Genomic DNA, 27,581 nt, shown 5'->3' on the forward strand with positions numbered 1-27,581 from the left:
CATGAATTGTGAACAAATTATATATATATATATTTTTTGCAAGGCGCTGTATATTTTCCTATTTTCAAAGAAGCTGTCAATATCTCTGAATAAATGCCCCCTTGGGAAGGATATAATGCCCAGTTTAAAAAGCAGTGAACACCCACATCCACCATACTAAAGGAGTTGGGTTTTAAAAATGCAACAGAGGGAAGCGTGAAATGGAAATGCCCAACTTGTATGCTACTGCAATTTATTCTAAGATTTTCAATTGGAAAGTCAGTGTATGACACATTGCAAACTGGTACATGTTACAATTGTGTCATTACTCCGAATACCATGGAATTACATAGGTTTGGGCACTGATCTACACTGTCAAATAAGAAAGGACGACAACAACCCTGAAATATCTTGCTTCGTTTGAAAATGTGGTGCAGAATGTCTTGCAAGTCCATCAGGACAGGGAAATTCACCCATTGTAGCCAAATCGGCCCAGCTGTGTGTGTGAGAGAAAGTCTTGCAGCTTGTTTATGTTTAGTATGATTAAGAATATTATGCTTTGAACATTTTTTGTACATTTTTTTTAACCTTTATTTTACGAGGCAAGTCAGTTAAGAACAAATTCTTATTTTCAATGACAGCCTTGGAACAGTGGGTTAACTGCCTGTTCAAGGGCAGAACGACAGATTTTGTACCTTGTCAGCTCGGGGATTTGAACCTAGTAACCTTTCGGTTACTAGTCCAATGCTCTAACCACTAGGCTACACTGCCGCCCCAACATGACATCAGCAGAGGTGTATTTACAGCTGAGATTATAATGTCGTTTATATTGCAGATTTCTGTATTGCCCCTCTGTGCCCAGATTTATAGATATATCGTTTGCTGTCGTGTATGGATTTAACTACAAGTACCTTAGAACCATAGCTACCGCACATCAACTTGTGCCATAGATAGGTCGACCGAGAAACCGGTTTTCTGAACAACTGGTTAAATTGTACTTGGGAGGAAAAAAAAGAGTAGTGGTGAGAGTCAATGTAGTATTGCCGTATAGAATAGTCCTTTGTGCTCACATGCCATCTTTATGCAGATAGACTTATTGCACGATATTTTCTGCTCTTCACTTGCTTTCTATCGGAGTGTGACTGCAGAAGAGCGTAGATCCTATCAGCTGTCGTTGGATTCTTAGGAAGCGCTTTAGAGGTTTGTTTATGCAGCACTACTTTTGTGTACATCCGATATTTATTTTTTTACAAAGTCAGGAATTAATAGTTTTTATTTCTCGAAATCATCAGTTAACTTATATTAAAGTCGTTTTGACAATTATATTATGTTTAATCTTAAACTATTGGACATAATTGATGCCGAATGGTTGGAGTATTCCTCGGGTCTATTTCTTCTGGATGGCAGTGCTTCGCCTTTCTCCTCGCTCCCTGTGCTATAGCCGCCATCTTGAATTTTAATCTTAATTTCTGAAATGTTTTGTTTCCGACGATATTTTTTTCCGATTACAGGGTCGTACCAATTCTGGATTATTTTTTTTTTGTTGTTGAAGGATTGTCTAATGTTCCTGCTCATCTTGGAATAAATATTTAGTGAGTATTTGTTACGTTATTTGTTCAATCGGTGAATGGTCGTTGCAAGACGTCCCTGACACTTTTCTATGGGTGGAAAAATGTTTTCAGAACGTAAGTTACCTCGCTAACAACTGTGCCGTTTTGTAGCCAGCTAGTTACTGTAACATTTGTCAGATAATGTAGATAACTAGAGTGCTATTAAACATCCAAACTCAGCCATGATAGTAAGTTACCTAGTAATAAAGAAAACAAACGAGATATGGACAAGCTAGTCAGTTTTCCTGAACTAGCGTTAGCGATGCTAGCTGGCTAGCTAACCTCGGTTATTGGGCCTGGGCGAGTGTTTTGTCTAGTTTGCTTTTCAAAAACAGATAGTTAACGTTTAGCTACCTGTTTATCGTACATTGTTTGTATATTAGAGGTGTATTTACGCTCGACTTTTGTGTTGAAAATCACTAGCTAGATTGTTTCGGTACCTATCTTAACTGGTAGATAATTAGCTAGCTATACAGATGATTTGCTTTAGCTACTTAACACGGGTGTTTTACTTTACTGTTATTGATTAATGTTAGCTAACTAACATTACTAAACCCTGTTAACACCAAGGCATTGAAACGAATATTGTCAGTGCCGGTGAGTGAGATGTGTATGTCAACTTTCTGTAAATGGTCGTCGCTTTCAAGTTTTCAAGCCATCCGTAATTTGTTAAGCTAATGCCGGGCCAACCTACATAGCTATGTAACATCGCTAAATATTGTGTAATGTCCACCCTCTGACATGCAAATAGACTACATTAACGGCGAGTTGGCTATCATCAGGCCTCTGTTTGAAATGGAAAGTTGGCAAACATGTATCAGTGGTGTCCTTCCGGGTTCCTCGTTGAACACTTTTCTCAAAACAGTCAACTAACTAGCGAACGTTAACTCGCACATGATGTGGTAACGTTTCTGACATTGATATACCCCTCAGAATGAGGTGTTGCACTAATTTGCCAGCTGGTTTTTGACGAGGCCCTGTCAGTACAACCTCGTGTTGTTGTTAGTTTGTACTGACGTTACGCCGGGGCGTATTTCAGTTGCTAGTGTTCAAGGGTGTAGTTAGCTAAAGAAGTGTTACCAAATCCATTGTTCCATAAAATAAATGCATGGCTTCTATTGCCCATTAGTTTGACTTCCGATCAATATTGTATTGTTACGTGTGTATCTGGCTGCCAAATAAGACATCATCACGCACGTCTCATACAAACGTACCAAATTTGAGTCGGCCAAAGCGGCTTCCCTCATTCGACCACTAAGTGGCGCTGCAGATATAATCTAAATCAGAAGATTCTACACCATTTATATTTGAGATTATTATATAGATTTTTTTTTGGGGGGGGGGGGGACTCAGTCTGAGTCTCAATTTACTGTTGAGAGTTAAACTATAAATAACTTTTTTATTTGTCACATGCTTTGTAAATACAACAGGTGTAGACTAACAGTGAAATGCTTACTTACTGACCTTCCCAACAATACAGAGAGAAAAATTGAAGAATTATAGAAAGATATCAGGGTTTAACGTTTTTTAGCAGGAAGGAAATATCTTTAAAAAAAAAATGTTTTTACTTGTTCAAAAACTCAAGCCCCCCCCCCCCCCCCCCCCCCCACACACACATAAAAAAGGTCTAACACAAATCAAATGCATTACTATCTATCTTCCCATAGAGCATCAGACAATGTAGGCCTGTCTCAAAATACAACACGGCCCCTTTAAAGCTTGCCTGGAGGTTGGTGCACCACCCTCGGTAGCCTGTGAAATATTGCAACGTTACAATTACACCTAAATACTTTTGGTCTTTTTCTAAAATAATACCCTCCAGGGCTTGAAATTGAGGCCATCCTGTCTTCCTTGGGACAATAAGATCTACAGTACCAGCCAAAGGTTTGGACACCTTCTCATTCAAGGTTTTCTTTTTTTTAAACTATTTTCTACATTGTAGAATAATAGTGAAGACATCAACTATGAAATAACAAATGGAATAATGTAGTCACCAAAAAAGTGTTGAACAAATCAAAATATATTTGAGATTCTTCAAAGTAGCCACCCTTTGCCTTGATGACAACTTTGCACGTTCTTGGAATTGTGCCAACCAGCTTAACCTGGAATACTTTTCCAACTGTCTTGAAGGAGTTCCCACATATACTGAGCACTTGTTGGCTGCTTTTCCTTCACTCTGTGGTCCATCTCATCCCAAACCATCTCAAATGGGTTGAGGTCAGGTGATTGTGGAGGCCAGGTCATCTGATGCGGCACACCATCACTCTCCTTGTTGGTAAAATAGCCCTTACACAGCCTGGAGGTGTGTTGGGTCATTGTCCTGTTGAAAAACAAATGATAGTCCCACTAAGCGCAAACCAGATGGGATGGCATGTTTCTTCAGAATGCGGTAGTAGCCATGCTGGTGAAGTGTACCTTGAATTCTAAATAAATCATCAATAGTGTCACAGCAAAGCAGCCCCATACCATCACACCACCACCTCCATGCTTCACAGTGGGAACCACACATGCAGAGATCATGCATTCACCTACTCTGCGTCTCACAAGGACACAGCGGTTAGAACCAAAAAAATCTAATTTGGAATCATCAGACCAAAGGACAGATTTCTACCAGTCTAATGTCCATTGGTCGGCAGGTAGCCTAGTGGTTAGAGTGTTGGACTAGTAAGCGAAAGGTTGCCAGATAGAATCCCCAAGCTGACAAGGTAAAAAATGTTCTGCCCCTGAAGATGGTTCCTAGACCGTCATTGAAAATAAGAATATGTTCATAACTGAAAAAAATGGATGTTTAGGAGTCTTATGGCTTGGGGGTAGAAGCTGTGTAGAAGCCTCTTGGACCTGGACTTGACGCTCTGTTACCACTTGCCGTGCGGTAGTAGAGAGATCAGTCTATGACTTGGGTGGCTGGAGTCTTTGACCATTTTTAGGACCTTCCTCTGACACTGCCTGGTATAGAGGTCCTGGATGGAAGGAAGCTTGGCCCCAGTGATGTACTGGGCCGTACGCACTACCCTCTGTAGTGCCTTGCGGTCGGAGGCCGAACAGTTGCCATACCAGGCTGTGATGCAACCAGGCAGGATGCTCTCAATGGTACAGCCGTAGAACCTTTTGAGGATCTGAGGACCCATGCCAAATCTCTTCAGTCTCCAAAGGGGGGAATAGGTTTTGTCGTGCCCTCTTCACGGCTGTCTTGGTCTCTTCACGGCTGTCTTGGTGTGTTTGGACCATGTTAGCTTGTTGATGTGGACACCAAGGAACTTGAAGCTCTCAACCTGCTCCACTGACCACGCGGTCAGGTCTCTGACCCCCTCCCTATAGGCTGTCTCGTCGTTGTTGGTGATCAGGCCTACCACTGTTGTGTCATCGGCAAACTTGATGATGGTGTTGGAGTCATGCCTGGCCGTGCAAGCATGACTGAACAAGGAGTACATGAGGGGACTGAGCATGCACCCCTGAGGGGTCCCCGTGTTGAGGATCAGTGTGGTGGATGTGTTGTTACCTACCCTTATCACCTGGGGGCGGGCCATCAGGAAGTCCAGGATCCAGTGGCAGAGGGAGGTGTTTAGTCCCAGGGTCCTTAGCTTATTGATGAGCTTTGAGGGCACTATAGTGTTGAATACTGAGCTGCAGTCAATGAATAGCATTCTCATACAGGTGTTCCTTTTGTCCAGGTGGGAAAGGGCAGTGTGGAGTGCAATAGAGATTACATCATCTGTGGATCTGTTAGGGCAATATGCAAATTGGAGTGGGCCTAGGGTTTCTGTGATAATGGTCGTGATGTGATCCATGACCAGCCTTTCAAAGCACTTCATGGCTACAGATGTAGGTAGTCATTTAGGCAGGTTACTTGAGTGGTCTTGGGCACAGGGACTATGGTGGTCTGCTTAAAACATGTTGGTATTACAGACTCGGACAGGGAGAGGTTGAAAAGGTCAGTGAAGACACTTGCCAGTTGGCCAGCGCATGTTCGCCGTACACGTCCTGGTAATTCTGTCTGGCCTTGTGAATTTTGACCTGTTTAACGTTCTTACTCACATCGACTGCGGAGAGCATAATCACAGTCTTCCGGAACAACTGGTGCTCTCATGAATGTTTCAATGTTATTTGCCTCGAAGCGAGCATAGAAGTAGTTTAGCTCGTCTGGTAAGCTCGTTTCACTGGGCAGCTCTCGGATGTGCTTCCCTTTTGTATTCTGTAATGGTTTGCAAGCCCTGCCACATCCGACGAGCTTCAGAGCCGGTGTAGTACGATTCGATCTTAGTCCTGTACTGACACTTTGCCTGTTTGATGGTTCATCGGAGGGCATAGCGGGATTTCTTATAAGCTTCCGGGTTAGAGTCGCGCTCCTTGAAAGCGGCAGCTCTAGCTTTTAGCTCAGTGCGGATGTTGCCTGTAATCCATGTCTTCAGGTTGGGGTATGTACAGCTGGATGTTTACATACACCTTTTAGGCAAATACATTTAAACTCTGTTTTTAACAATTCCTGACATTTTAATCATAGTAAAAATAACCTGTCTTAGGTCAGTTAGGATCACCACTTTTATTTTAAGAATGTGAAATGTCAGAATAATAGTAGTGATTTTATTTCAGCTTTTTATTTATTTCATCACATTCCCAGTGGGTCAAATGTTTACATACACTCAATTAGTATTTGGTAGTGTTGCCTTAAAATAGTTTAACTTGGGTCAAATGTTTCGGGTAGCCTTCCAAAAGCTTCCCACAATAAGTTGGGTGAATTTTGGCCAGTTCAGTTCTGCCCACAAATTTTCTATAGGATTGAGGTCAGGGCTTTGTGATGGCCACTCCAATACCTTGACTTTGTTGTCCTTAATTAAGCCATTTTGCCACAACTTTGGAAGTATGCTTAGGGTCATTGTCCATTTGGAAGACCCATTTGCGACCAAGCTGACTGATGTCTTGAGATGTTGCTTCAATATATCCACATAATTCTCCTCCCTCATGATGCCATTCATTTTGTGAAGTGCACAAATAGAGGGAAATAGTCCTATAATTCCTATAATAACTACAACCTAAAACGTCTTACCTGGGAACATTGAAGTCTCATGTTAAAAGGAACCACCAGCTTTCATATGTTCTCATGTTCTGAGCAAGGAACTGAAATGTTAGCTTTCTTACATGGCACATATTGCACTTCTACTTTTTCTCCAACACTTTGTTTTTGCACAATTTAAACCAAATTGAACATGTTTCATTATTTACTTGAGGCTAAATTGATTGTATTGATGTATTATATTTAGTTAAAATAAGTTAATTCAGTATTGTTGTAATTGTCATTTTTACAACTAAATTAATAAAAATCAGCAGATTAATCGGTATCGTCTTTTTTGGTCCTCCAATAATCGGTACAGCTTAATCGATATCAGCGTTGAAAAATCATAATCGGTCGACCTCTAGTTCTTATAGGCACTTTAGTATTGCCAGTGTAACAGTATAGCTTCCGTCCCTCTCCTCGCTCCTCCCTGGGCTCGAACCAGCAACACAACGACAACAGCCACCATCGAAGCAGCGTTACCCATGCAGAGCAAGGGGAACAACTACTAGAAGGCTCAGAGCGAGTGACGTTTGAAACGCTATTAGCCTGCGCTAACTAGCTAGCCATTTCACTTCGGTTACACCAGCCTTATCTCGGGAGTTGACAGGCTTGAAGTCATAAACAGCGCAATGCTTGACGCACAACGATGAGCTGCTGGCAAAATGCACGAATGTGCTGTTTGAATGAATGTTTACGCGCCTGCTTCTGCCTACCACCGCTCAGTCAGATACTCAGATACTTGTATGCTCAGTCAGATTATATGCAACGCAGGACACGCTAGATAATATCTAGTAAAATCATCAAACATGTGTACTTAACTAGTGATTATTATTGATTGTTTTTTATATGATCATTTTAATGCTAGCTAGCAACTTACCTTGGTTTACTGCATTCGTGTAACGGGCAGTCTCCTTGTGGAGTGCAACGAGAGAGAGGCAGGTCGTTATTGCGTTGGACTAGTTAACTGTAAGGTTGCATGATTGGGATCCCCCGAGCTGACGAGGTGAAAATCTGTCGTTCTGCCCCTGGACACCAGGGTTTACACCCCTATTCTTTATAAGTGCCATGGGTTCCTTAGTAACCACAGAGTCAGGACACCAGGGTTAACTCCCCTACTCTTTATAAGTGCCATGGGTTCCTTAGTAACCACAGAGCCAGGACGGACACCTGTTTAACGTCCCATCCGAAAGACGTTAACGGTAATTATCCTTCATTATATTTGTCTAACATGCCTATATTTATGTCATTAAAAGTCTCATTAAAGATTAACTGCACTTTCTGGCACCGCCCTCATTTTCTGGCACCGCCCTCATTTTCTGGCACCGCCCTCATTTTCTGGCACCGCCCTCATTTTCTGGCACCGCCCTCATTTTCTGGCACCGCCCTCATGTCTGCATCTCTTTGGACATGAGGCTTGTAGCCAATATGCAGATCACCTACACTTTTTTTTACATATTGGCTTTTTTATTTAGACTTCATTTGGAAAGTATTCAGACCCTCTTTTTCCACATTTTGTTACGTTACAGTCTTTATTCTAAAATGGATTAAATAACATTTAAAATAAAATGTTCCCTCGGTGTACACACAATACACCATAATGACCAAGCGAAAACTTTTTTTTTTTTTTAAATAGAAATTTTAGCAAATGTATTCAAACAAAAACAGAAGCCTTATTTGCATAAATATTCAAACCTTTTGCTATGAGACTCAATTGAGCTCCGGTGGATCCTGTATACCTCTATTCAGCATAGGCATCATCCTCTATCCAAAATAGGCATCACCCGCTATCCAGCATAGGCATCACCCTCTATCCAGCATAGGCAGCACCACCTATCCAACTCTATGTGGTTAATTTGTGTCGCCGTGCAGTCGGCCCATGTTGATGATGTCACACCACTCACGTGCATCCTACAACTTGATTGGAGTCCACCTGTGGTACATTCAATTGATTGGACATGATTTGGAAAGATACACACCTGTCTATATAAAAGGTCCCACAGTTGACAGTGCATGTCAGAGCAAAAACCAAGCCATGAGGTCGAAGGAATTGTCTGTAGAGCTCAGAGACAGGATTTTGTTCAGGCACAGATCTGGGGAAGGGTACCAAAACATATCTGCAGCATTGAAGGTCCCCAAGAACAAAGTGGCCTCCATCATTCTGAATGGGAAAAGTTTAGAACCACCAAGACGCCCAGCCAAACTAAACAATCAGGAGAGAAGGACCTTGGTCAGGGAGGTGACCAAGAACCCGATGGTCATTCTGACAGAGCTCCAGAGTTCCTCTGTGGATATGGGAGAACCTTCCAAAAAGAACAATCAACCCGATCAAACATTTCTGGAGAGACCTGAAAATAGCTGTGCAGCAACACTCCCCATACAAACTCTGCAGATTCTCTCAAGCTCTGTCAGAAGGTGCTTCATCAAAGTACTGAGTAAAGGGTCTGAATACTTATGTAAATGTATGTACGTACTCTTCTCTGATAGAGTTCAGTGTGTCAAATCGGAGGGCCTGACCTCTGACATTCTCTATGGGTGTGCCACAGGGTTCAATTCTTGGGCCGACTCTCTTTTCGGTATACATCAATGATGTTGCTCTTGCTGCTGGTGATTCTCTGATCCACCTCTACGCAGACGACACCATTCTGTATACTTCTGGCACGCGCTGCAAACTCGTAGCACGCGCTCCACCAGGTATATCTCACTGGTCAACCCCAAAGCCAATTCCTCCTTTGGTTGTCTTTCCTTCCAGTTCTCTGCTGCCCATGACTGGAACAAATTGCAAAAATCTGGAGACTCACATCTCCCTCACTAGCTTTAAGCACCAGCTGTCAGAGCAGCTTACAGATCACTGCACCTGTACATAGCCCATCTGTAAACAGCCCATCTATCTACCTACCTCATCCCCATACTGGTATTTATTTATTTTGCTCCTTTGCACCCCGGTATCTCTACCTGCACATTCATCTTCTGCCGATCTACCATTCCAGTGTTTAATTGCTATATTGTAATTACTTCGCCACCATGGCCTATTAATTTCCTTAACTTACCTCATTTGCACTCACTGTATATAGACTTTTTGTTTTCTTTTGTTCTACTGTATTATTGACTGTATGTTTTGTTTATTCCATGTGTAACTCTGTGTTGTTGTATGTGTCCAATTGCTACGCTTTATCTTGGCCAGGTTGCAGTTGCAAATGAGAACTTGTTCTCAACTAGCCTACCTGGTTAAATAAAGGTGTTCTCAACTAGCCTACCTGGTTAAATAAAGGTGTTCTCAACTAGCCTACCTGGTTAAATAAAGGTGTTCTCAACTAGCCTACCTGGTTAAATAAAGGTGTTCTCAACTAGCCTACCTGGTTAAATAAAGGTGTTCTCAACTAGCCTACCTGGTTAAATAAAGGTGTTCTCAACTAGCCTACCTGGTTAAATAAAGCTGTTCTCAACTAGCCCTACCTGGTTAAATAAAGGTGTTCTCAACTAGCCTACCTGGTTAAATAAAGGTGTTCTCAACTAGCCTACCTGGTTAAATAAAGGTGTTCTCAACTAGCCTACCTGGTTAAATAAAGGTGTTCTCAACTAGCCTACCTGGTTAAATAAAGGTGTTCTCAACTAGCCCTACCTGGTTAAATAAAGGTGTTCTCAACTAGCCCTACCTGGTTAAATAAAGGTGTTCTCAACTAGCCTACCTGGTTAAATAAAGGTGTTCTCAACTAGCCCTACCTGGTTAAATAAAGGTGTTCTCAACTAGCCTACCTGGTTAAATAAAGGTGTTCTCAACTAGCCTACCTGGTTAAATAAAGGTGTTCTCAACTAGCCTACCTGGTTAAATAAAGGTGTTCTCAACTAGCCTACCTGGTTAAATAAAGGTGTTCTCAACTAGCCTACCTGGTGAAATAAAAAATTTAATTTTTAAATGTAATATTTCACTATATATATATATATATATATATATATCTATATCAATTTGACATTTCTAAAAACCTGTATTTGCTTTCTACTCTATTGTGTGTAGATTGATGAGGGAATTACAATTTTAAAATGTATTTTAGAATAAGGCTGTAATCGTCCCGATGTCTAGTTTAACGCTGATGTGCAAAATAGATGTCAAAGCTGACGTGCATACCTATATAATGTAGGTAGATGAGGTACATATCCGTATACCGTAGGGTAGGCGAGGTACGTACCCGTATACCGTAGGGTAGGCGAGGTACGTACCCGTATACCGCAGGGTAGGCGAGGTACGTACCCGTATACCGCAGGGTAGGCGAGGTACGTACCCGTATACCGTAGGGTAGGGCGAGGTACGTACCCCGTATACCGTAGGGTAGGCGAGGTACGTACCCCGTATACCGTAGGGCCTAACACCGTCGTGTCGTCAGAGAACTTGATGATGGTGTTTTTGGAGTCGTGCCTGGCGACGCAGTCCTGGGGTGAACAGGAAGTACAGGAGGGGACTAACGTGTCAATGCTGCGTAATTCTGCTGGCCAACTTTTCATTATGTAATCCCAAAATGTTTACTGCATATGTGTGCAATAAAATGCATTTTATATATATATATTAAAAACGATGTTTTTAATGGCACCGACCCAACAGTGATGAATAGTGAATAATGCTCAGTGAGCACTCACCCGGGGATATGGCCGATGCTCTCCGCTGGTGCTTGGGAGATGGGCTGTAGGCCTACTGTTGTTCCCATCTATTAAGCTTAGAACTAAACGATAGGTTCGTCTTTTAATTTTCTTCTCTTTTAAAACAGTAGCCATTTTGCTTTCCAAACTAGGTTTTCCCAACATTGAATTCATAAATATTGCGATATGTCTGGCTGGGCTGTCTTTTACTTTACACTGACTGTCACAACTCAATCATCTATTAGGGTATCTACCAAGCGGGCTGCCTTTCCTTCCAACTGTAGGCAATGTGATTTAAAATATATTCATTACGGCTAGGGGAAGCTAATGACCCTCTGTGGCCAAATCATGCTCTAGTAGCTTATATGAATGATTTGATTTAGTTCTGTACAGACAGGAGTAGGCTAATTAGGCTATGTGATTTTTGGCAATTTAATTCAATTTACTTAGGCGGTGTGTCTATAAGAAAGACTCCTAGGGAAAGCTATGTCAATCTACCATCTCCCATTGTAGAAACGTTGCTCTATTCTATTGTCCAGAAAGAAATGGCCCAACCAGACTCTGGGATGATAGATCACAAATTCATACAACCAGTAGGACTAGGCTACATAAAAATAAAACGATCAGAATGTTTTAGCTTCAAATGTTGATCAACTATTATTTGTTAACATTATTAGTGCAGTAAGGTATGGGTGAATGGGCATCTGGCTACCAGACAATGAGAGAATGTTGAAAACCAACAGAACCTGAGAGAAAGAGTCTACTGGTTTCAATGGTATATGTCTGTATAAAACAATAGACTACTGGTTTCAATGGTATATGTCTGTATAAAACAATAGACTACTGGTTTCAATGGTAGATGTCTTTTAGAAAACAATAGACTACTGGTTTCAATGGTAGATGTCTTTTAGAAAACAATAGACTACTGGTTTCAATGGCATATGGAAGTCTTTCTAAAAAATAATTGCCTCCTTTGATATGGTCGGATTTTGCCTAGGCTACTTTGTGGCAAGGTAAAACATGTTAAACGTCCAGTCCCTGTGTCTCGTCCAGGACAGCCCGCATCCCTTGGTTCTTCTCAGGGGCTCCTCCATCTGGCTTCTCCGCATACACTTACAAGCTGGTCTGGTGTCTCGGTTATCGAAACGGATCATTCTGGAAATAATCAGGTTTCACCTGGCAAAACCAGTATAATTGCATGAAGTTATAAAATTGCTGAATCTTCTCTTCGCCCCATGGCAAAATGTGTAGAATATCAGGAAATTAATTCTAAAACATTTTTTTCTCTGCTGTCCGGAGGGGGGAGGGCTAAAGTGATTTGCTCGCAAGGTGGGGGGACAACAATTTCTCGTAGGGGCCCCAAAATGCCTAGGGCTGGCTTGGACTGAAAATATGGGTACGCAGGCACTTTGATCGGACCCACACCCATCTCTTCAGGGTGGAGACCATGTCTTCAGTATGACTGGATGATGTAATGAGATGGTGTGTGGTCTCTAACCGGGCCTTCATCCATTCCTCTTCCCACCCCAGGTGACAGCCCCTAGCTTCCAGTCTTCCCCACTCTGAGTGCTCCCTCAACTCAAGAGACTCAATGCAACTGGACCAGGGGGCTTGTGGGTATGAAGTGGCTGGGCCAATCCAAGAGCATGGTGTTGAATGGCAGCAGGTACTCCACCAGTGAGCAGCAGCCCGTGAGCCAGAGCCAGACCCGCTCCCAGCAGCAGCTACACCCACAGAGGAGCTCTCTCCGACCAGGGACTGGCAGCAGGAGATGTAGCCGCCGTGAGTACTGGGACTGGGAATATATCATATGTGGGTCATGTTCATAAGTGTACACCGTATCAAAACATTTTGCAGCAAAAAAACAAAGAGGTTTCTTATTGGACACGTTCAGGTAATCCTGTCCCATTTTCAGTCCGTTGGCTTCAGTTTGTTTCCTCGTGAATGACCCTGGGCCTAGTTCAGTTAGGACACAACATTTTGAAACGGAGCCGTAGGCCTACTGTGTACTTGATACTTTCCAATAACAGCACAGGTTTTTAGCTTTCTGTTGCAAAATGTTTCGCTATGGAATGACCCACTTATCCTAACCTTAACTAATAGTGGGGAAAATGCAACGAGATTAGCGTCTTGGGAGCAGTTCCCAACCTTTTTCCGTTCCCGGGGAACACCAAATCACTGTCAAAAGCTCCACCATTCACGGAACCATTTTAACCTCTCTTGGGTAGGGGGCAGTATTTTCACGTCCGGATGAAAAGCGTGCTCAAAGTAAACTGCCTGTTACTCAGGCCCAGAGGCTAGGATATGCATATAATTGGTAGATTTGGATAGAAAACACTCCAAAGTTTCTAAAACTGTTAAAATGATGTCTGTGAGTACAACAGAACTGATATGGCAGGCGAAACCCTGAGGACAAACCATCCCCCCCCAAAAAAAATTCTGCCTACCACTGTTTTCAATGGATGTCACTTTAATTATAAGGCAAAATCCTCCCAGATTGTTGACATCTAGTGGAAGCCCAAGGAACGGCAGTCTTTAGAAAGAGTTTCATGCTGGTTTTTGGAAAAATGAGACAGAAATGGTAGTTTTTCTAGGTGGCTCCCATTTTGGCTGTAGTGTTTCCAAGCACGTGGAAGAGAGCGCGTTCTTTGGTATTTTTCTCCAATTTCTCCAATTTGTATTGTTTATTGACGTATTAGGGTACCTAAGGTTTGATTATAAACGTTGTTTGACTTGTTTGGAAAAGTTTATTAGTAACGTTTGGGATTCATTTTGATGGAGGGAAACTGGGTGGATTATTGACTGAAACGCGCCAGCTAAACTGAGTTTTTATGCATATAAAGAAGGACATTATCGAACAAAAGGACCATTTGTGATGTATCTGGGACCTTTTGGAGTGCCAACAGAAGAAGATCATCAAAGGTAAGGCATTTATTATATCGCTATTTCTTACTTTTGTGGCGCACCTGCCTGATTGAAATATGTTTTTCATGCTTTTGTATGCGGGGAGCTGTCCTCAGATGGTTTGCTTTCGCCGTAAAGCCTTTTTGAAATCTGACACAAGCGGCTGGATTAACAAGAAGTTAAGCTTAGTTAACAAAATATATCGGCGGTCAAATGTTGTCAATTTTTGCAGTGAATATAACAAATTAAAGACATATTATTGTTTATTATTGATATTAATTTTCATTGTGAAAAGTAATGTAACATTGCTTATGATTTTATACTCCCAATTGTTATTCATTTTGTCGGAAGAAAACATTTATAAATCATAATAATAATTTGATGAACAATTTAAATTTATTTATTTTTACAAAAAATGTTTTTTTATTGTTATTTACAAAATGTATTACAGTTGGGAGTATTAATCGTATTATAATCAATATTACATTACTCTTCACAATGCAAATAGTTAATCATAATATGACCGCCAAGACATGTTAAAATGGTTCCGAGTATGGTGTCCTCGAGCTTTTAAATATTGATTTGTGTGTTCCCCCGGAATGGGAAAGGTTGGGAACCGCTGGTCTTAGGGGTAACTTCACCATACTCATTTACTCTCATGTTTTTCCCAGGGTTCAGTGCGGCCAGCCTGGAGGCGGAGCGACGCTGTATCCCGTCCTCTGGGATGACCGCCAAGGAGCTGTGTGAGCACGATGACCTCACCACCAGCCTCATCCTCGACCCTTATCTGGGCTTCCAGACACACAAGATGAACACCAGGTCAGTCTGGGGCCTTAACCCTAACCTTAAACCTGACTCTGACCCTCATCCTCATCCAATACCTGGGCTTCCAGACACACAAGATGAACACCAGGTCAGTCTGGGGCCTTAACCCTAACCTTAAACCTGACTCTGACCCTCATCCTCATCCAATACCTGGGCTTCCAGACACACAAGATGAACACCAGGTCAGTCTGGGGCCTTAACCCTAACCTTAAACCTGACTCTGACCCTCATCCTCATCCAATACCTGGGCTTCCAGACACACAAGATGAACACCAGGTCAGTCTGGGGCCTTAACCCTAACCTTAAACCTGACTCTGACCCTTATCCTCATCCAATACCTGGGCTTCCCTTGCTAAACTCTAGACTGATTTTAAAGAGTGTGAGATTTTGGCAATTAAACTCATGGATATCATTTTTATGTCTGTGTGCAGTTTGAAGGTTGCTAGCTAGCGTTAGCTCAATGACTGGATGTCTATGGAGTTCTAGTCATTGTGCTAACACTAGTTAGCAACTGCTCCTGAAACAGCCTTCCACTTCCTTCCAGCTGCACGCAGAGCCATAAACATGGTTCTCCATGAGTTCATCTGGGTAAGTTTCCCAAAATCTCCCTCGTCTCCCCGCATCGCGGCGGGTCGTATCACAGATTCCAGATGGTGTCGACATCATTACATTTTTCATGTGTTTTTTTTAAGTAGAATGTGCGTTTTAAAAAGTCCCCAGAAGATCTCTGTATCATTTGTGTGGTGTTGCCAGGCAATCTGTCTATATCTCGAACTGTATTTACAAAGCATCTCAAAGTAGGAGTGCTGGTCTAGGATCAGGTTCCCCCTCTTATTCAATAGGATTTAAAAGGCCAAACTGATTCTAGATCAGCACTCGGGGACACTGCGAATATGGACCCAGGTCTAGACCTCCTCTTTCTTCCTCTCTCATCACTGAGGCAGGTCTAGACCTCCTCTTTCTTCCTCTCTCATCACTGAGGCAGGTCTAGACCTCCTCTTTCTTCCTCTCTCATCACTGAGGCAGGTCTAGACCTCCTCTTTCTTCCTCTCTCATCACTGAGCCAGGTCTAGACCTCCTCTTTCTTCCTCTCTCATCACTGAGACAGTTCTGGACTTCCTCTTTCCTCCTCTCTCACCACTGAGCCAGGTCTAGACCTCCTCTTTCTTCCTCTCTCATCACTGAGCCAGGCCTGGACCTCCTCTCTCATCACTGAGCCAGGTTTAGACCTCCTCTCTCATCACTGAGCCAGGTTTAGACCTCCTCTCTCATCACTGAGCCAAGTCTGGACCTCCTCTCTCATCACTGAGCCAGGTCTGGACCTCCTCTCTCATCTCTGTCAGAGTGCTACTGTCTGGACCTCCTCTCTCATCTCTGTCAGAGTGCTACTGTCTGGACCTCCTCTCTCATCTCTGTCAGAGTGCTACTGTCTGGAAAAGCAGTACAGACATCGAATCAATTGCCGTTACTCACAATGAGCACTATAGAATGATCAGGAAATGTTTTTGTATGTGAAATGTTGTCTCTTATTCACTTTATAGTCTTCCTTCTAGAAGTTGTTGCTAGATAATATGAATGGTATTCGGAAACCGGAATGTTTGGTTGTTATCGACGACACCTGTGATGTCGTGACAGGTTTCGACCAATCAAGGGAAGACAGGAAGAGCTGAAGGAGATTATCGAGCGGTTCAAGAAGCACGACAACCTGGAGAAGGCTTTCAGAGCACTCACCTCTGGAGACTGGTCCAGACACCACTTCCTACACAAGTCTAAAGCCCAGGAGAAGCTCTTCAAACAGCACGTGAGATTACAACACCACAGAGTCACACATGACACTCTATGCCAGGTCACAAAGGTTCAAATAATAATAATAAGATAAGTAGAGTCTGCACCAATCAACTGATCTAACAACATATCTTTTATTAGGTTGGTTATCCACAAGATCCAGTCCCTTCTTTTCCTTGTAACTTGTTTGCTTGTTTGTTTGTTTTCCATTTTGTTCCAGGTGTTTGTGTATCTGAGGATGTTTGCGGCTGACAGTGGGTTTGAGATTCTCCCGTGTAACCGCTACTCCTCGGAGCAGAACGGAGCCAAGATCGTGGCCACAAAGGAATGGTAAGGAACGCTGGGTTTTCTTCTTCTTCACACTTCCTGTTGTTCTGACATCATCGTCGTCATTTAAATGGACCGACCGTCACACTTCCTGTTGTTCTGACATCGTCGTCATTGAAATGGACCGATCTTCTTTCAAACCACTCCTTGATTTTCTGTGTCGTATTGATCACGTCCCTTATTTGGATCGACTTCTTTCTCTCTTTCTTTCTCTTGTACTTCAGGAAAAGGAACGATAAGATCGAGTACTTGGTGGGCTGCATCGCCGAGCTGTCGGAGAGCGAGGAGAACATGCTGCTGCGTCACGGGGAGAATGACTTCAGTGTCATGTACTCGACACGCAAGAACTGTGCTCAGCTGTGGCTGGGGCCTGCAGCCTTCATCAACCACGGTACGACAGTCTCCACTGCCAACACAGTACAGGTTGTCATTGGATTAATAAATTAATACACCACATTTGTAAATGAATCAACATATAACAAGTAAACCGACTTACATGGAAAAAAATACAGCCAGCACTCCCAAATAGAGTTTACCGATAGATGTATTCTGGGTAGTTACAATGGACAGATGTATTCTGGGTAGTTACAATGGACAGATGTATTCTGGGTAGTTACAATGGACAGATGTATTCTGGGTAGTTACAATGGACAGATGTATTCTGGGTAGTTACAATGGACAGATGTATTCTGGGTAGTTACAATGGACAGATGTATTCTGGGTAGTTACAATGGACAGATGTATTCTGGGTAGTTACAATGGACAGATGTATTCTGGGTAGTTACAATGGATGTTTGGCTCCGTCTCCAACAACGGAAACAGATAATAGGTGTTTAATATCGGACCCTGGTCTAAAGTAGTGCACTAAATAAGTACTAGGGTGCCGTTTGGGGCGGGTCCTTTGTCAAGTGTTCCAGAAGAACCATTGAAGTTATGCTGCAGTCTCTCTCTGTGAGGAAACTAGGATCCTAATCTTGTGTGTTGCTTTGTTTTTTTCAGATTGCCGGCCAAATTGCAAGGTGAGTGTGACGAAGCCCCCAGGGCTCAATACAATAGGCTGCTACCCTTGGTGAGAGTGACGAAGCCCAGGGCTCAATACAATATGCTGCTACCCTTGGTGAGAGTGACGAAGCCCAGAGCTCAATACAATAGGCTGCTACCCTTGGTGAGAGTGATAAAGCCCAGGGCTCAATACAATAGGCTACTACCCTTGGTGAGAGTGACGAAGCCCAGGGCTCAATACAATAGGCTGCTACCCTTGGTGAGAGTGACGAAGGGCTCAATACAATAGGCGGCTACCATTGGTGAGAGTGACGAAGCCCAGGGCTCAATACAATAGGCGGCTACCATTGGTGAGAGTGACGAAGGGCTCAATACAATAGGCTGCTACCCTTGGTGAGAGTGACGAAGCCCAGGGCTCAATACAATAGGCTGCTACCCTTGGTGAGAGTGACGAAGCCCAGGGCTCAATACAATAGGCGGCTACCCTTGGTGAGAGTGACGAAGGGCTCAATACAATAGGCGGCTACCATTGGTGATTGTGACGAAGGGCTCAATACAATAGGCGGCTACCCTTGGTGATTGTGACGAAGGGCTCAATACAATAGGCTGCTACCATTGGTGCGGAATGAGGTTAACACAATACACTTGGTGTATTGATTAAGATGGCAGGAAGAGGGTGGTTCACACACAGACAATAAAATATATTATTATTTGGAATGTCATTATTTTTCTTTCTTGGTGACAACAAAAGATCGGTAAATCACACCTTAAAGATGTGACTGGAAATGTTCACTTCATTAAAAGTGTTTAATTATTTTCCTTTGCTTCGAATGGTTCCCTTCAGTGTTTGGATTCTGCTACCCACCTGTGATTTAAAGGTTACCTCAGGGTCCATATTTATAGAGTGCTGACTTTAGGATCATGTCCTTCCCCTCCATATAATCGAATGGTTCCCTTCAGTGTTTGGATTCTGCTACCCACCTGTGGTTAAAGGTTACCTCAGGGTCCATATTTATAGAGTGCTGACTTTAGGATCATGTCCTTCCCCTCCATATAATCGAATGGTTCCCTTCAGTGTTTGGATTCTGCTACCCACCTGCGATTAAAGGTTACCTCATGGTCCATATTTATAGAGTGCTGACTTTAGGATCATGTCCTTCCCCTCCATATAATCGTATTCATCAAATTGTATTTTGTCATATGCGCTGAATACAACCGGTACCCAGCAACGTTAAATGGACCGGTACCCAGCAACGTTAAATGGACCGGTACCCAGCAACGTTAAATGGACCGGTACTCAGCACCGTTAAATGCACCGGTACCCAGCGCCGTTAAATGTACCGTTACCCAGCACCGTTAAATGCACCGGCACCCAGCACCGTTAAATGTACCGGTACCCAGAACCGTTAAATGCACCGGTACCCAGCACCGTTAAATGCACCAGCACCGTTAAATGCACCGGTACCCAGCACCGTTAAATGTACCCGTACCCAGCACCGTTAAATGCACCGGTACCCAGCGCCGTTAAATGTACCGTTACCCAGCACCGTTAAATGCACCGTTACCCAGCACCGTTAAATGTACCGGTACCCAGCACCGTTAAATGTACCGGTACCCAGCACCGTTAAATGCACCGGTACCCAGCACCGTTAAATGCAACGGCACCCAGCACCGTTAAATGTACCGTTAAATGCACCGGTACCCAGCACCGTTAAATGTACCGGTACCCAGCACCGTTAAATGCACCGTTACCCAGTGCCGTTAAATGCACCGGTACCCAGCGCCGTTAAATGCACCGGTACCCAGCGCCGTTAAATGCACCGGTACCCAGCGCCGTTAAATGCACCGGTACCCAGCGCCGTTAAATGCACCGGTACCCAGCGCCGTTAAATGCACCGGTACCCAGCGCCGTTAAATGCACCGGTACCCAGCGCCGTTAAATGCACCGGTACCCAGCGCCGTTAAATGCACCGGTACCCAATAACCGATGGTTGAAGGTGTTAAATGAATCTCTAACCGTTTTAGTTGTGTGTCTAGATGGCTGAAGGTGTTTAATGAGTGTGTTGGTGTGTTCCAGTTTGTGTCGACGGGTCGTGACACGGCCTGTGTCAAGGTGCTAAGGGACATCGAACCGGGAGAGGAGATCTCCTGTTACTACGGCGACGGATTCTTCGGGGAGAACAACGAATATTGTGAATGCTACACGTGTGAACGGTATGTATGGTCTTGACGTCCATTTTCTATTGATTTGAATAACTACTAACAACACAAATCTGTTGGTTTTCCCATCTCTCCTTTTTTTTGTACATCGTTTGAGGTAATGCAACGTAATGGCACAATTAAATACAACAACCCCCCCCCCCATATATGAAAACAAGCTGTTATCCAAGGCACATGTTGTGACCTTTACTGGTCCTTTGTTTGTTGTTGTTTGTTGTTGTTGTTTTATAGACGTCTCACTGGCGCGTTTAAATCCAAGGCACATGTTGTGACCTTTACTGGTCCTTTGTTTGTTGTTGTTGTTGTTTTCCAGACGTCTCACTGGCGCGTTCAAATCCAAGGCACATGTTGTGACCTTTACTGGTCCTTTGTTTGTTGTTGTTTGTTGTTGTTGTTTTATAGACGTCTCACTGGCGCGTTTAAATCCAAGGCACATGTTGTGACCTTTTACTTTGTTTGTTGTTGTTGTTTTCCAGACGTCTCACTGGCGCGTTCAAATCCAAGGCTGGGCTGCCGGCGGAGGCTCCGGTGATCAACAGCGCGTACGGGTTACGGGAGACGGACAAGCGTCTGAACCGGCTGAAGAAGATGGAGGCAGGAGAGGGCAGCAGGAACTCCGACAGCCACTCTGTGGGCTCCCACACCGACATAGACTCTCAGGACATACCAAACACACACACACGTAAGAACAGGTTGAAACCAGGGTTGAAATTAGGACTGAGGTTTGGGGGGGTTCATTCAGTTTGGGGTTTTAGGTGGATCCCCCTCCCCTTGGATTGTTAGAATTCTCTATGCTGAATATGCAGATTTTGTTTTTTTTGAAATGTGTAAAACGAACCACAATTTTAACAGTTACTTCAAGAATGACGTTTAAATTGAATTTAGAAATGATCTGATGTTTAGTTTCCCACTCTTCTCCCCCCCCCCCCCCCCTCAGCTGGAAGGAACAGGACTTCCTCCAATATGAAGTTCAGCAGAACCAGAACTCCAAGCAGATCGTCTCTTTCCAGAGCACTAACCTCTACCTCACCTTCTAAACAAAGTCACAGAAACACTGGCAGGATACCAAAGAGACTCCGATCCAAACCCGCCACGCCTTCGCTCTCCAAGGTCCGGTTGCGCAGTAGATGCAGCAGGGGCAGAGGTTCGGAGCCCAAAGCGGCGGTGGCCCGAGGGGAGGTGCTGGGTACCACCGGGCCTGGTCGCCTGGGTCTCCGGGAGCCGAGGACGTTGTCGCTGTGTAAGGCGGGCGTGTCGGTGAAGAAGGAGAAGGATGCACAGGGACCGGTCCAGGCAGCACTGGGCCAGCGGGGGTGTCTGACCCGCCATGCGGCCAAGGAGAACAACACCCCGGCAGTCTGCGAGGGCAGCCTGAGCCAGCCTTGCACTTACAGGACTCGCAGGTCCACCAGGACCCTGGTAAAGGTCCAGGACACTGTAGCTGGGTCAGCTGGGGTTAAACTGGAGCCTGGGGGCCTGGAGGGCCACGGCACCGTCCCTGGAGGGGTGGAGATTAAAACGGAGCCTGCTGACCTGGAGCAGTACCTGGGTCACGGGTTGGGCTCGGAGCTGGGCGGGGGTCTGGGTGCTGGCTACACGAGCAGAGGGGTCTGTACCAGACGCAGCCAGCTCACCCAGCTCCGGCCCGAACGGACGATAAAGCGCGAGGACTCGTCGTACGGCGAGCTGTTCCCTCCGGTAGGGGTGGCCCCGGTGGCGTCCTCCCAACAACCCCGTCACCACCACAGTACTGCCGACACGGCAGACTGCGACAAGATGCTGCTGGGCCTCTCTGTCCCAGAGCACCACTGGGACTACAAGGGGAGCGAAGCCCTCCGGAGGGAGGACAGGGGGAGTGAGGCCCTCCGGAGGGAGCGAGGGGAGGACAGGGGGAGCGAGCCCCTCCGGGGGGAGGACAGGGGGACTGAGGCCCTCCGGAGGGAGCGGGGGGAGGACAGGAACAGGGACAAGGGGAGGGAGCCCCTCCGGGGGGAGGACAGGGGGAACGAGGCCCTCCGGGGGGAGGACAGGGGGAGCGAGGCCCTCCGGAGGGAGCGGGTGGAGGACAGAGACAGGAACAAGGGGAGGGAGGCCCTCCGGAGGGAGCGGGGGGAGGACAGGGACAGGAACAAGGGGAGGGAGGCCCTGCGGGGGGAGGACAGGAACAGGAACAAGGGGAGGGAGAAAGGACGTCGGCATAAAGGGAAGGGAGGTTACCGGAGCCACAGGGGGGACAGAGCGCAGAGCAAAGGGAAGAAGAAACAGAGGATCACGCGCTACGACGCCCAGCTGATCCTGGAGAACAGCGGAGGGATCCCCAAACTGACGCTCCGCCGGCGCAGAGACAGCAGCAGCAGCAAGACCAACGAGCCCAGCGAGCCAATCAGCACGCAGCAGCAGGCTAGCAGCACCACCACCACGCCGCAGCCTACCGCCCAACCCCCGGTCAACTCCTCTTCGTCATCCTCCTCCTCATCAACGTCCAAGATCAGCATTATGTTCAGGAAGGACCCGTCTCAGGACAGGGAGAAGGGCAGTTCCTGCAGCTCCTACCACGTGTCCAAGCTGAACGGGTTTGGGCCTCCCGGGCTCCACAGCACCAGCAGCTCCACCAAGCTGAAGATCCAGCTGAAGAGGGAGGACGACGGACGGGCCCAGACGCACACCGACAACAGGGGGGACACGGAGGGCTGCGGTCTGGGTGGCGGGGCCTTCGGCCTGGAAGCCAGGAATGGTGGGAACCACGGAGGGCACAGGATAAAAAACATTGTGGTAGATGAGTCTTCGTCTGATGATGATGATGATGAGGAGGAGGAGGAGGAAGAGGAGGAGGATGACGACGATGACTACTTTGACGATGAGTTTGAGGACGATTTCATTCCACTCCCGCCGGCGAAACGGTTACGTCTCATCGTGGGGAAAGACTCAATAGACATCGATATCTCATCCCGGAGGAGAGAGGACCAGTCTCTGAGGCTAAACGCCTGATAAAGCTCTCTGAATGGAGTTCATATCTGCGTCCCAAATGTCAAACTGTTCCCTGTGCAGTGCACTACTTTGTATGTGTTGTAAATAGCAGGACACTAGTGTAGGGAATAGGGTGCCATTTTGGGACACAGTCCATCACTCCACCTTTTACATGTACAGAAAACACCGGACTCACTCATCAACTGTTGTGTTGATGATGTTTAAAGAAGTACAGTCATTTAAAAAAATAAATTAAAAAACTTAAAAAGTTGCACAAAAAAAACAGAGCGAATCAGAAAGAAGATGTTTGGTATAAATGAAAAGTGAATGCACTTCTGTCATGATTAATATTCAGAATGAACATGAATATTGTAGAAGGTGTACAGATATTATGGTGACTATCCTCTGTCCCACAGACAGACTTATTGAACTTTTTATTTTAGATTTTGTCTCACAGTACGCAATTCTAAACTCTGTTGGCAAACCAGACTTTTTGTTTTGTTTTTAATTTAGTTTTTTGTCAAAAAAAAACATATGATATGGGGATATGGGTCCAGTAATGTTCTGATCGGGATCAATCCGTTCAGTTGTAGTAATAATGACAGCTTTCTATAACCATTCAACTCATGAATGAACTCAGTCCCACCAACACACTGGAATCATAGTGGGTTCTATCAGCTGCTCATCAGGGTTGAGCTCCATTCCAATTCCGGAAACAAACAGGAATTCCGAATTGGAATTGGAATCTCAGTTTGCTTCCTTGTCTGAATTGAAATGGTATTGAGTCCAACCCTGCTCCTCCTGTCCTCCTGGCTGTGTTGTTTTTGTTATTCTCTAAGAGAACGTTGACCCTGGCTGCAATATCCCAATGTGTTTTAAAGCTCACACAGTACTGTTTACAGCATGATGGGTAAATGGGTCATTGACAAGCCAACAAATGGACCAATATTTTGGTCATTTTTAAGCTTCATTTCTGATTTCTGGAGCCTCTGATTTTGGTTTTGACTAGATCGTATACAGCTACGGACAGAATTAACTTCCTAGCAGGTTAGGAGAATTAGGTTAAAGGTTAGAAAAAGGGTTGGGGTTAGCTGAAATGCTAATATTCTACCCGACTCCAACGTGCAGCGGTATTTTTTTTTGCTGTATACCAGGGGTGTCAAACTCATTCCATGGAGGGCCAAAGTGTCTGCTGTTTTTGTTGGTTGTTCCTTTAAGACCTCGCGACAACCAGGTGAAGGGAGTTCCTTACTAATTAGGTGACCTTGATTCATCAATCGAGTGCAAGTACACTTTAGCCCTCCGTAGAACACACGCTGTATACCGTCTAGCCACAAGAGGTTTAACGTTTGAAACACTAATCAGTTAAATAGATACACGGCGTGTACGCTGTTTTTAAACACGCCATCAGGAAGTAACACGAAGAAGACCAGAAGTCATGTTACTACAGAAAGACTGAATCATGTTCTGGAAAACGAGTTCAAACTCACTAGAGTATTTCGTTGTTGTTGTTTGTCTTAGATCCAAATCATACATAATGAACACATGACAACTTCATAGAAATATTATCCCCAACGAAATAGTCATTTTCACAAAACAGTATTTAGGTGCCTTACAAACAACTCTTGGGGTATCTGGTGAAAGGCCTAGTTTTTAGAAAAAAATATTATCAGAAGGTGAAGAACTGTAGGTCGTACCTCGGTAACTGTAACTATGGGAACACTTTCTCCTCTCCCCCCCCCGCCCAGTCTTTCTGTATAGTCTTTCTATTTGAGTTATTTTAGGGCTGGTTTCCCAGACATATTCAGACTAGCCTCGAACTACCAAGCTAGTTCAATAGATTTTCCATCGACAGTGGTTTTTTGTTTGTTTTGTCTTTAATCCTTGTCTGGGAAACCAGTCTTTTTAGTGTGGAAGTACTGAACTGCCAAATTTAATCAAGGGATCAACTGGAGATGAATGTTAACTCCACTTTCTGTTGTCCTGTACTGTTCATATCACCAGCAAGCAGCGAATCACAGTGATAAACAAGGGTTGTGTTCATTTAGGCACAAGAAGGGGGAGGGGCTTCACTGAAATGGGAGGGGGCTTCCTTGACTTGTCCAATAAGAAATTGTCACTTTTTTTTTTTTTTTCCTTCTTCTGTTGTGTGCCCCAATGAACACAACCCTGGCTATACGTGTACCTCCCCCTGTATGGACGCCAGTCACTCTCCATTCTGTACTGTTCCAGGTGTTACTGTGTGATCTTTTGTTCAATAGCCAGCTGTCGACATTTCTGATTGGATGAAGTTCAATAACAACAAACAAACAAACAAAAAAAATGACAAATGTGAATCGTTTGAAGACATTTTTAGTGTTGCGTTGGGTTAGTGGGGAAAAACACTTCAAACAGACCCTTTAAACCGGAGCAGTGCTTTATGTCTAGTATGGAGAACACAAAAATCAACGTGAACACACCCTGTACTTATTTAACAGTTTTGGAATACTTGAAAACATAAGGTTTCTTTTGTGAGAATAAACAATTTTTCTGTGGTTAATGTCTTGCTTCTAAACATGTTAGAATAAGGAATTATTCAACTTATTTTTTTTAAATATATATATTTTTTAAATCTGAAATGTTTCCCATACTTTTAAGCCTACTGAGCGTGGAGCCTGGGTCTCGTATTCACTAGGAACCAAACGGCAGGGATCTACCAACATTTGTCCAATAAGAAACGTGTTTTCAGTTGCAAAATGTTTTTCCCTATGGTGTACACTAATGAATACTACCCCAAGTGAATGCACTTCCCAACCAATCAATATATATGATCAAATTACCAGGGAGAATGAACACACTAAGTAGAACTGTAGAAGTGGACCGTCTTAAGTTGTACGGAGGACCCCTGGCATTCATGATCGAGGTCTTTTTAAAAGAGCTTTTGTTTTTTTTAAAGTCTTGGGACGAATGTATTTTTCACTAGGCTCTGTTGCCTGGATACAGCGGTTAAGCAGGAAGTTGTTTTCTATGTAGTGAGTGGGGATGTTAGTCTGGTTTGACCTATATCATAACAACAGCCCATTTCACAGCCCCTGACAGGTTTTACATGACTAATGTATCAACTAAAAACAGGCCGAGCACCACCTCCTGGAACTGACCATGTCTTAGCTGGAACTCAGCCTAGCTTAGTTTAATACAATGACTGTGGTAGCCTAGCCTAGCTTAGTTTAATACACTGACTGTGATATGTGGTAGCCTAGCCTAGCTTAGTTTAATACACTTGACTGTGGTAGCCTAGCTTAGTTTAATACACTGACTGTGATATGTGGTAGCCTAGCTTAGTTTAATACAATGACTGTGGTAGCCTAGCTTAGTTTAATACAATGACTGTGGTAGCCTAGCCTAGCTTAGTTTAATACAATGACTGTGATATGTGGTAGCCTAGCTTAGTTTAATACAATGACTGTGGTAGCCTAGCTTAGTTTAATACAATGACTGTGGTAGCCTAGCCTAGCTTAGTTTAATACAATGACTGTGGTAGCCTAGCCTAGCTTAGTTTATTACAATGACTGTGGTAGCCTAGCCTAGCTTAGTTTAATACAATGACTGTGGTAGCCTAGCCTAGCTCAGTTTAATACACTGACTGTGGTAGCCTAGCTTAGTTTAATACACTGACTGTGATATGTGGTAGCCTAGCTTAGTTTAATACAATGACTGTGGTAGCCTAGCCTAGCTTAGTTTATTACAATGACTGTGGTAGCCTAGCTTAGTTTAATACAATGACTGATATGTGGTAGCCTAGCCTAGCTTAGTTCAATACGCTGACTGTGGTAGCCTAGCTTAGTTCAATACACTGACTGTGGTAGCCTAGCTTAGTTTAATACAATGACTGTGATATGTGGTAGCCTAGCTTAGTTCAATACACTGACTGTGGTAGCCTAGCCTAGCTTAGTTTAATACAATGACTGTGATATGTGGTTACCTAGCTTAGTTTAATATAATTACTGATATGTGGTAGCCTAGCTTAGTTTAATACAATGACTGTGGTAGCCTAGCTTAGTTTAATACAATGACTGTGGTAGCCTAGCTTAGTTTAATACAATGACTGTGGTAGCCTAGCCTAGCTTAGTTTAATACAATGACTGTGGTAGCCTAGCTTAGTTCAATACGCTGACTGTGGTAGCCTAGCTTAGTTCAATAGGCTGACTGTGGTAGCCTAGCTTAGTTCAATACACTGACTGTGGTAGCCTAGCTTAGTTCAATACACTGACTGTGGTAGTCTAGCCTAGCTTAGTTCAATA

At 44.2% G+C, this 27,581-nt stretch overlaps 1 protein-coding gene across 5 annotated transcripts; it reads left to right on the forward strand.

Annotated features, from left to right (window-relative positions):
- Nucleotides 1–721: 721 nt before the first annotated feature.
- LOC109880608 (histone-lysine N-methyltransferase KMT5B-like) lies at nucleotides 722–25,835 on the forward strand. 5 transcript variants are annotated; one of them, XM_031812508.1, is made up of 10 exons: nucleotides 722–1,571; nucleotides 12,802–13,053; nucleotides 14,847–14,994; nucleotides 16,636–16,801; nucleotides 17,006–17,115; nucleotides 17,337–17,503; nucleotides 18,112–18,131; nucleotides 20,192–20,328; nucleotides 20,811–21,016; nucleotides 21,272–25,835. In XM_031812508.1, the coding sequence occupies exons 2-10, from the start codon at nucleotides 12,891–12,893 to the stop codon at nucleotides 23,320–23,322; spliced, it is 3,168 nt and encodes a 1,055-aa protein (XP_031668368.1). In that variant the 5' UTR covers nucleotides 722–1,571; nucleotides 12,802–12,890; the 3' UTR covers nucleotides 23,323–25,835. The 5 variants fall into 5 exon arrangements, with proteins under 5 accessions (XP_031668368.1, XP_031668370.1, XP_031668369.1 ...); XM_031812510.1 differs by having other exon boundaries at nucleotides 722–1,179; XM_031812509.1 differs by having other exon boundaries at nucleotides 1,560–1,664.
- The last annotated feature ends 1,746 nt before the right edge of the window (nucleotides 25,836–27,581 follow it).

Source organism: Oncorhynchus kisutch, unplaced genomic scaffold (assembly GCF_002021735.2).
Source record: "Oncorhynchus kisutch isolate 150728-3 unplaced genomic scaffold, Okis_V2 Okis03b-Okis08b_hom, whole genome shotgun sequence".
NCBI lineage: Eukaryota > Metazoa > Chordata > Actinopteri > Salmoniformes > Salmonidae > Oncorhynchus > Oncorhynchus kisutch.

Excerpts from the sequence above, each read along its gene's own strand:
- LOC109880608 (XM_031812508.1), top strand. The coding sequence starts at position 12,891 with ATGAAGTGGCTGGGCCAATCCAAGAGCATGGTGTTGAATGGCAGCAGG. Across the intron at positions 16,802-17,005 it reads AGAAGCTCTTCAAACAGCAC|GTGTTTGTGTATCTGAGGAT; the intron begins GTGAGATTACAA and ends ATTTTGTTCCAG. Across the intron at positions 20,329-20,810 it reads GAATGCTACACGTGTGAACG|ACGTCTCACTGGCGCGTTCA; the intron begins GTATGTATGGTC and ends GTTGTTTTCCAG.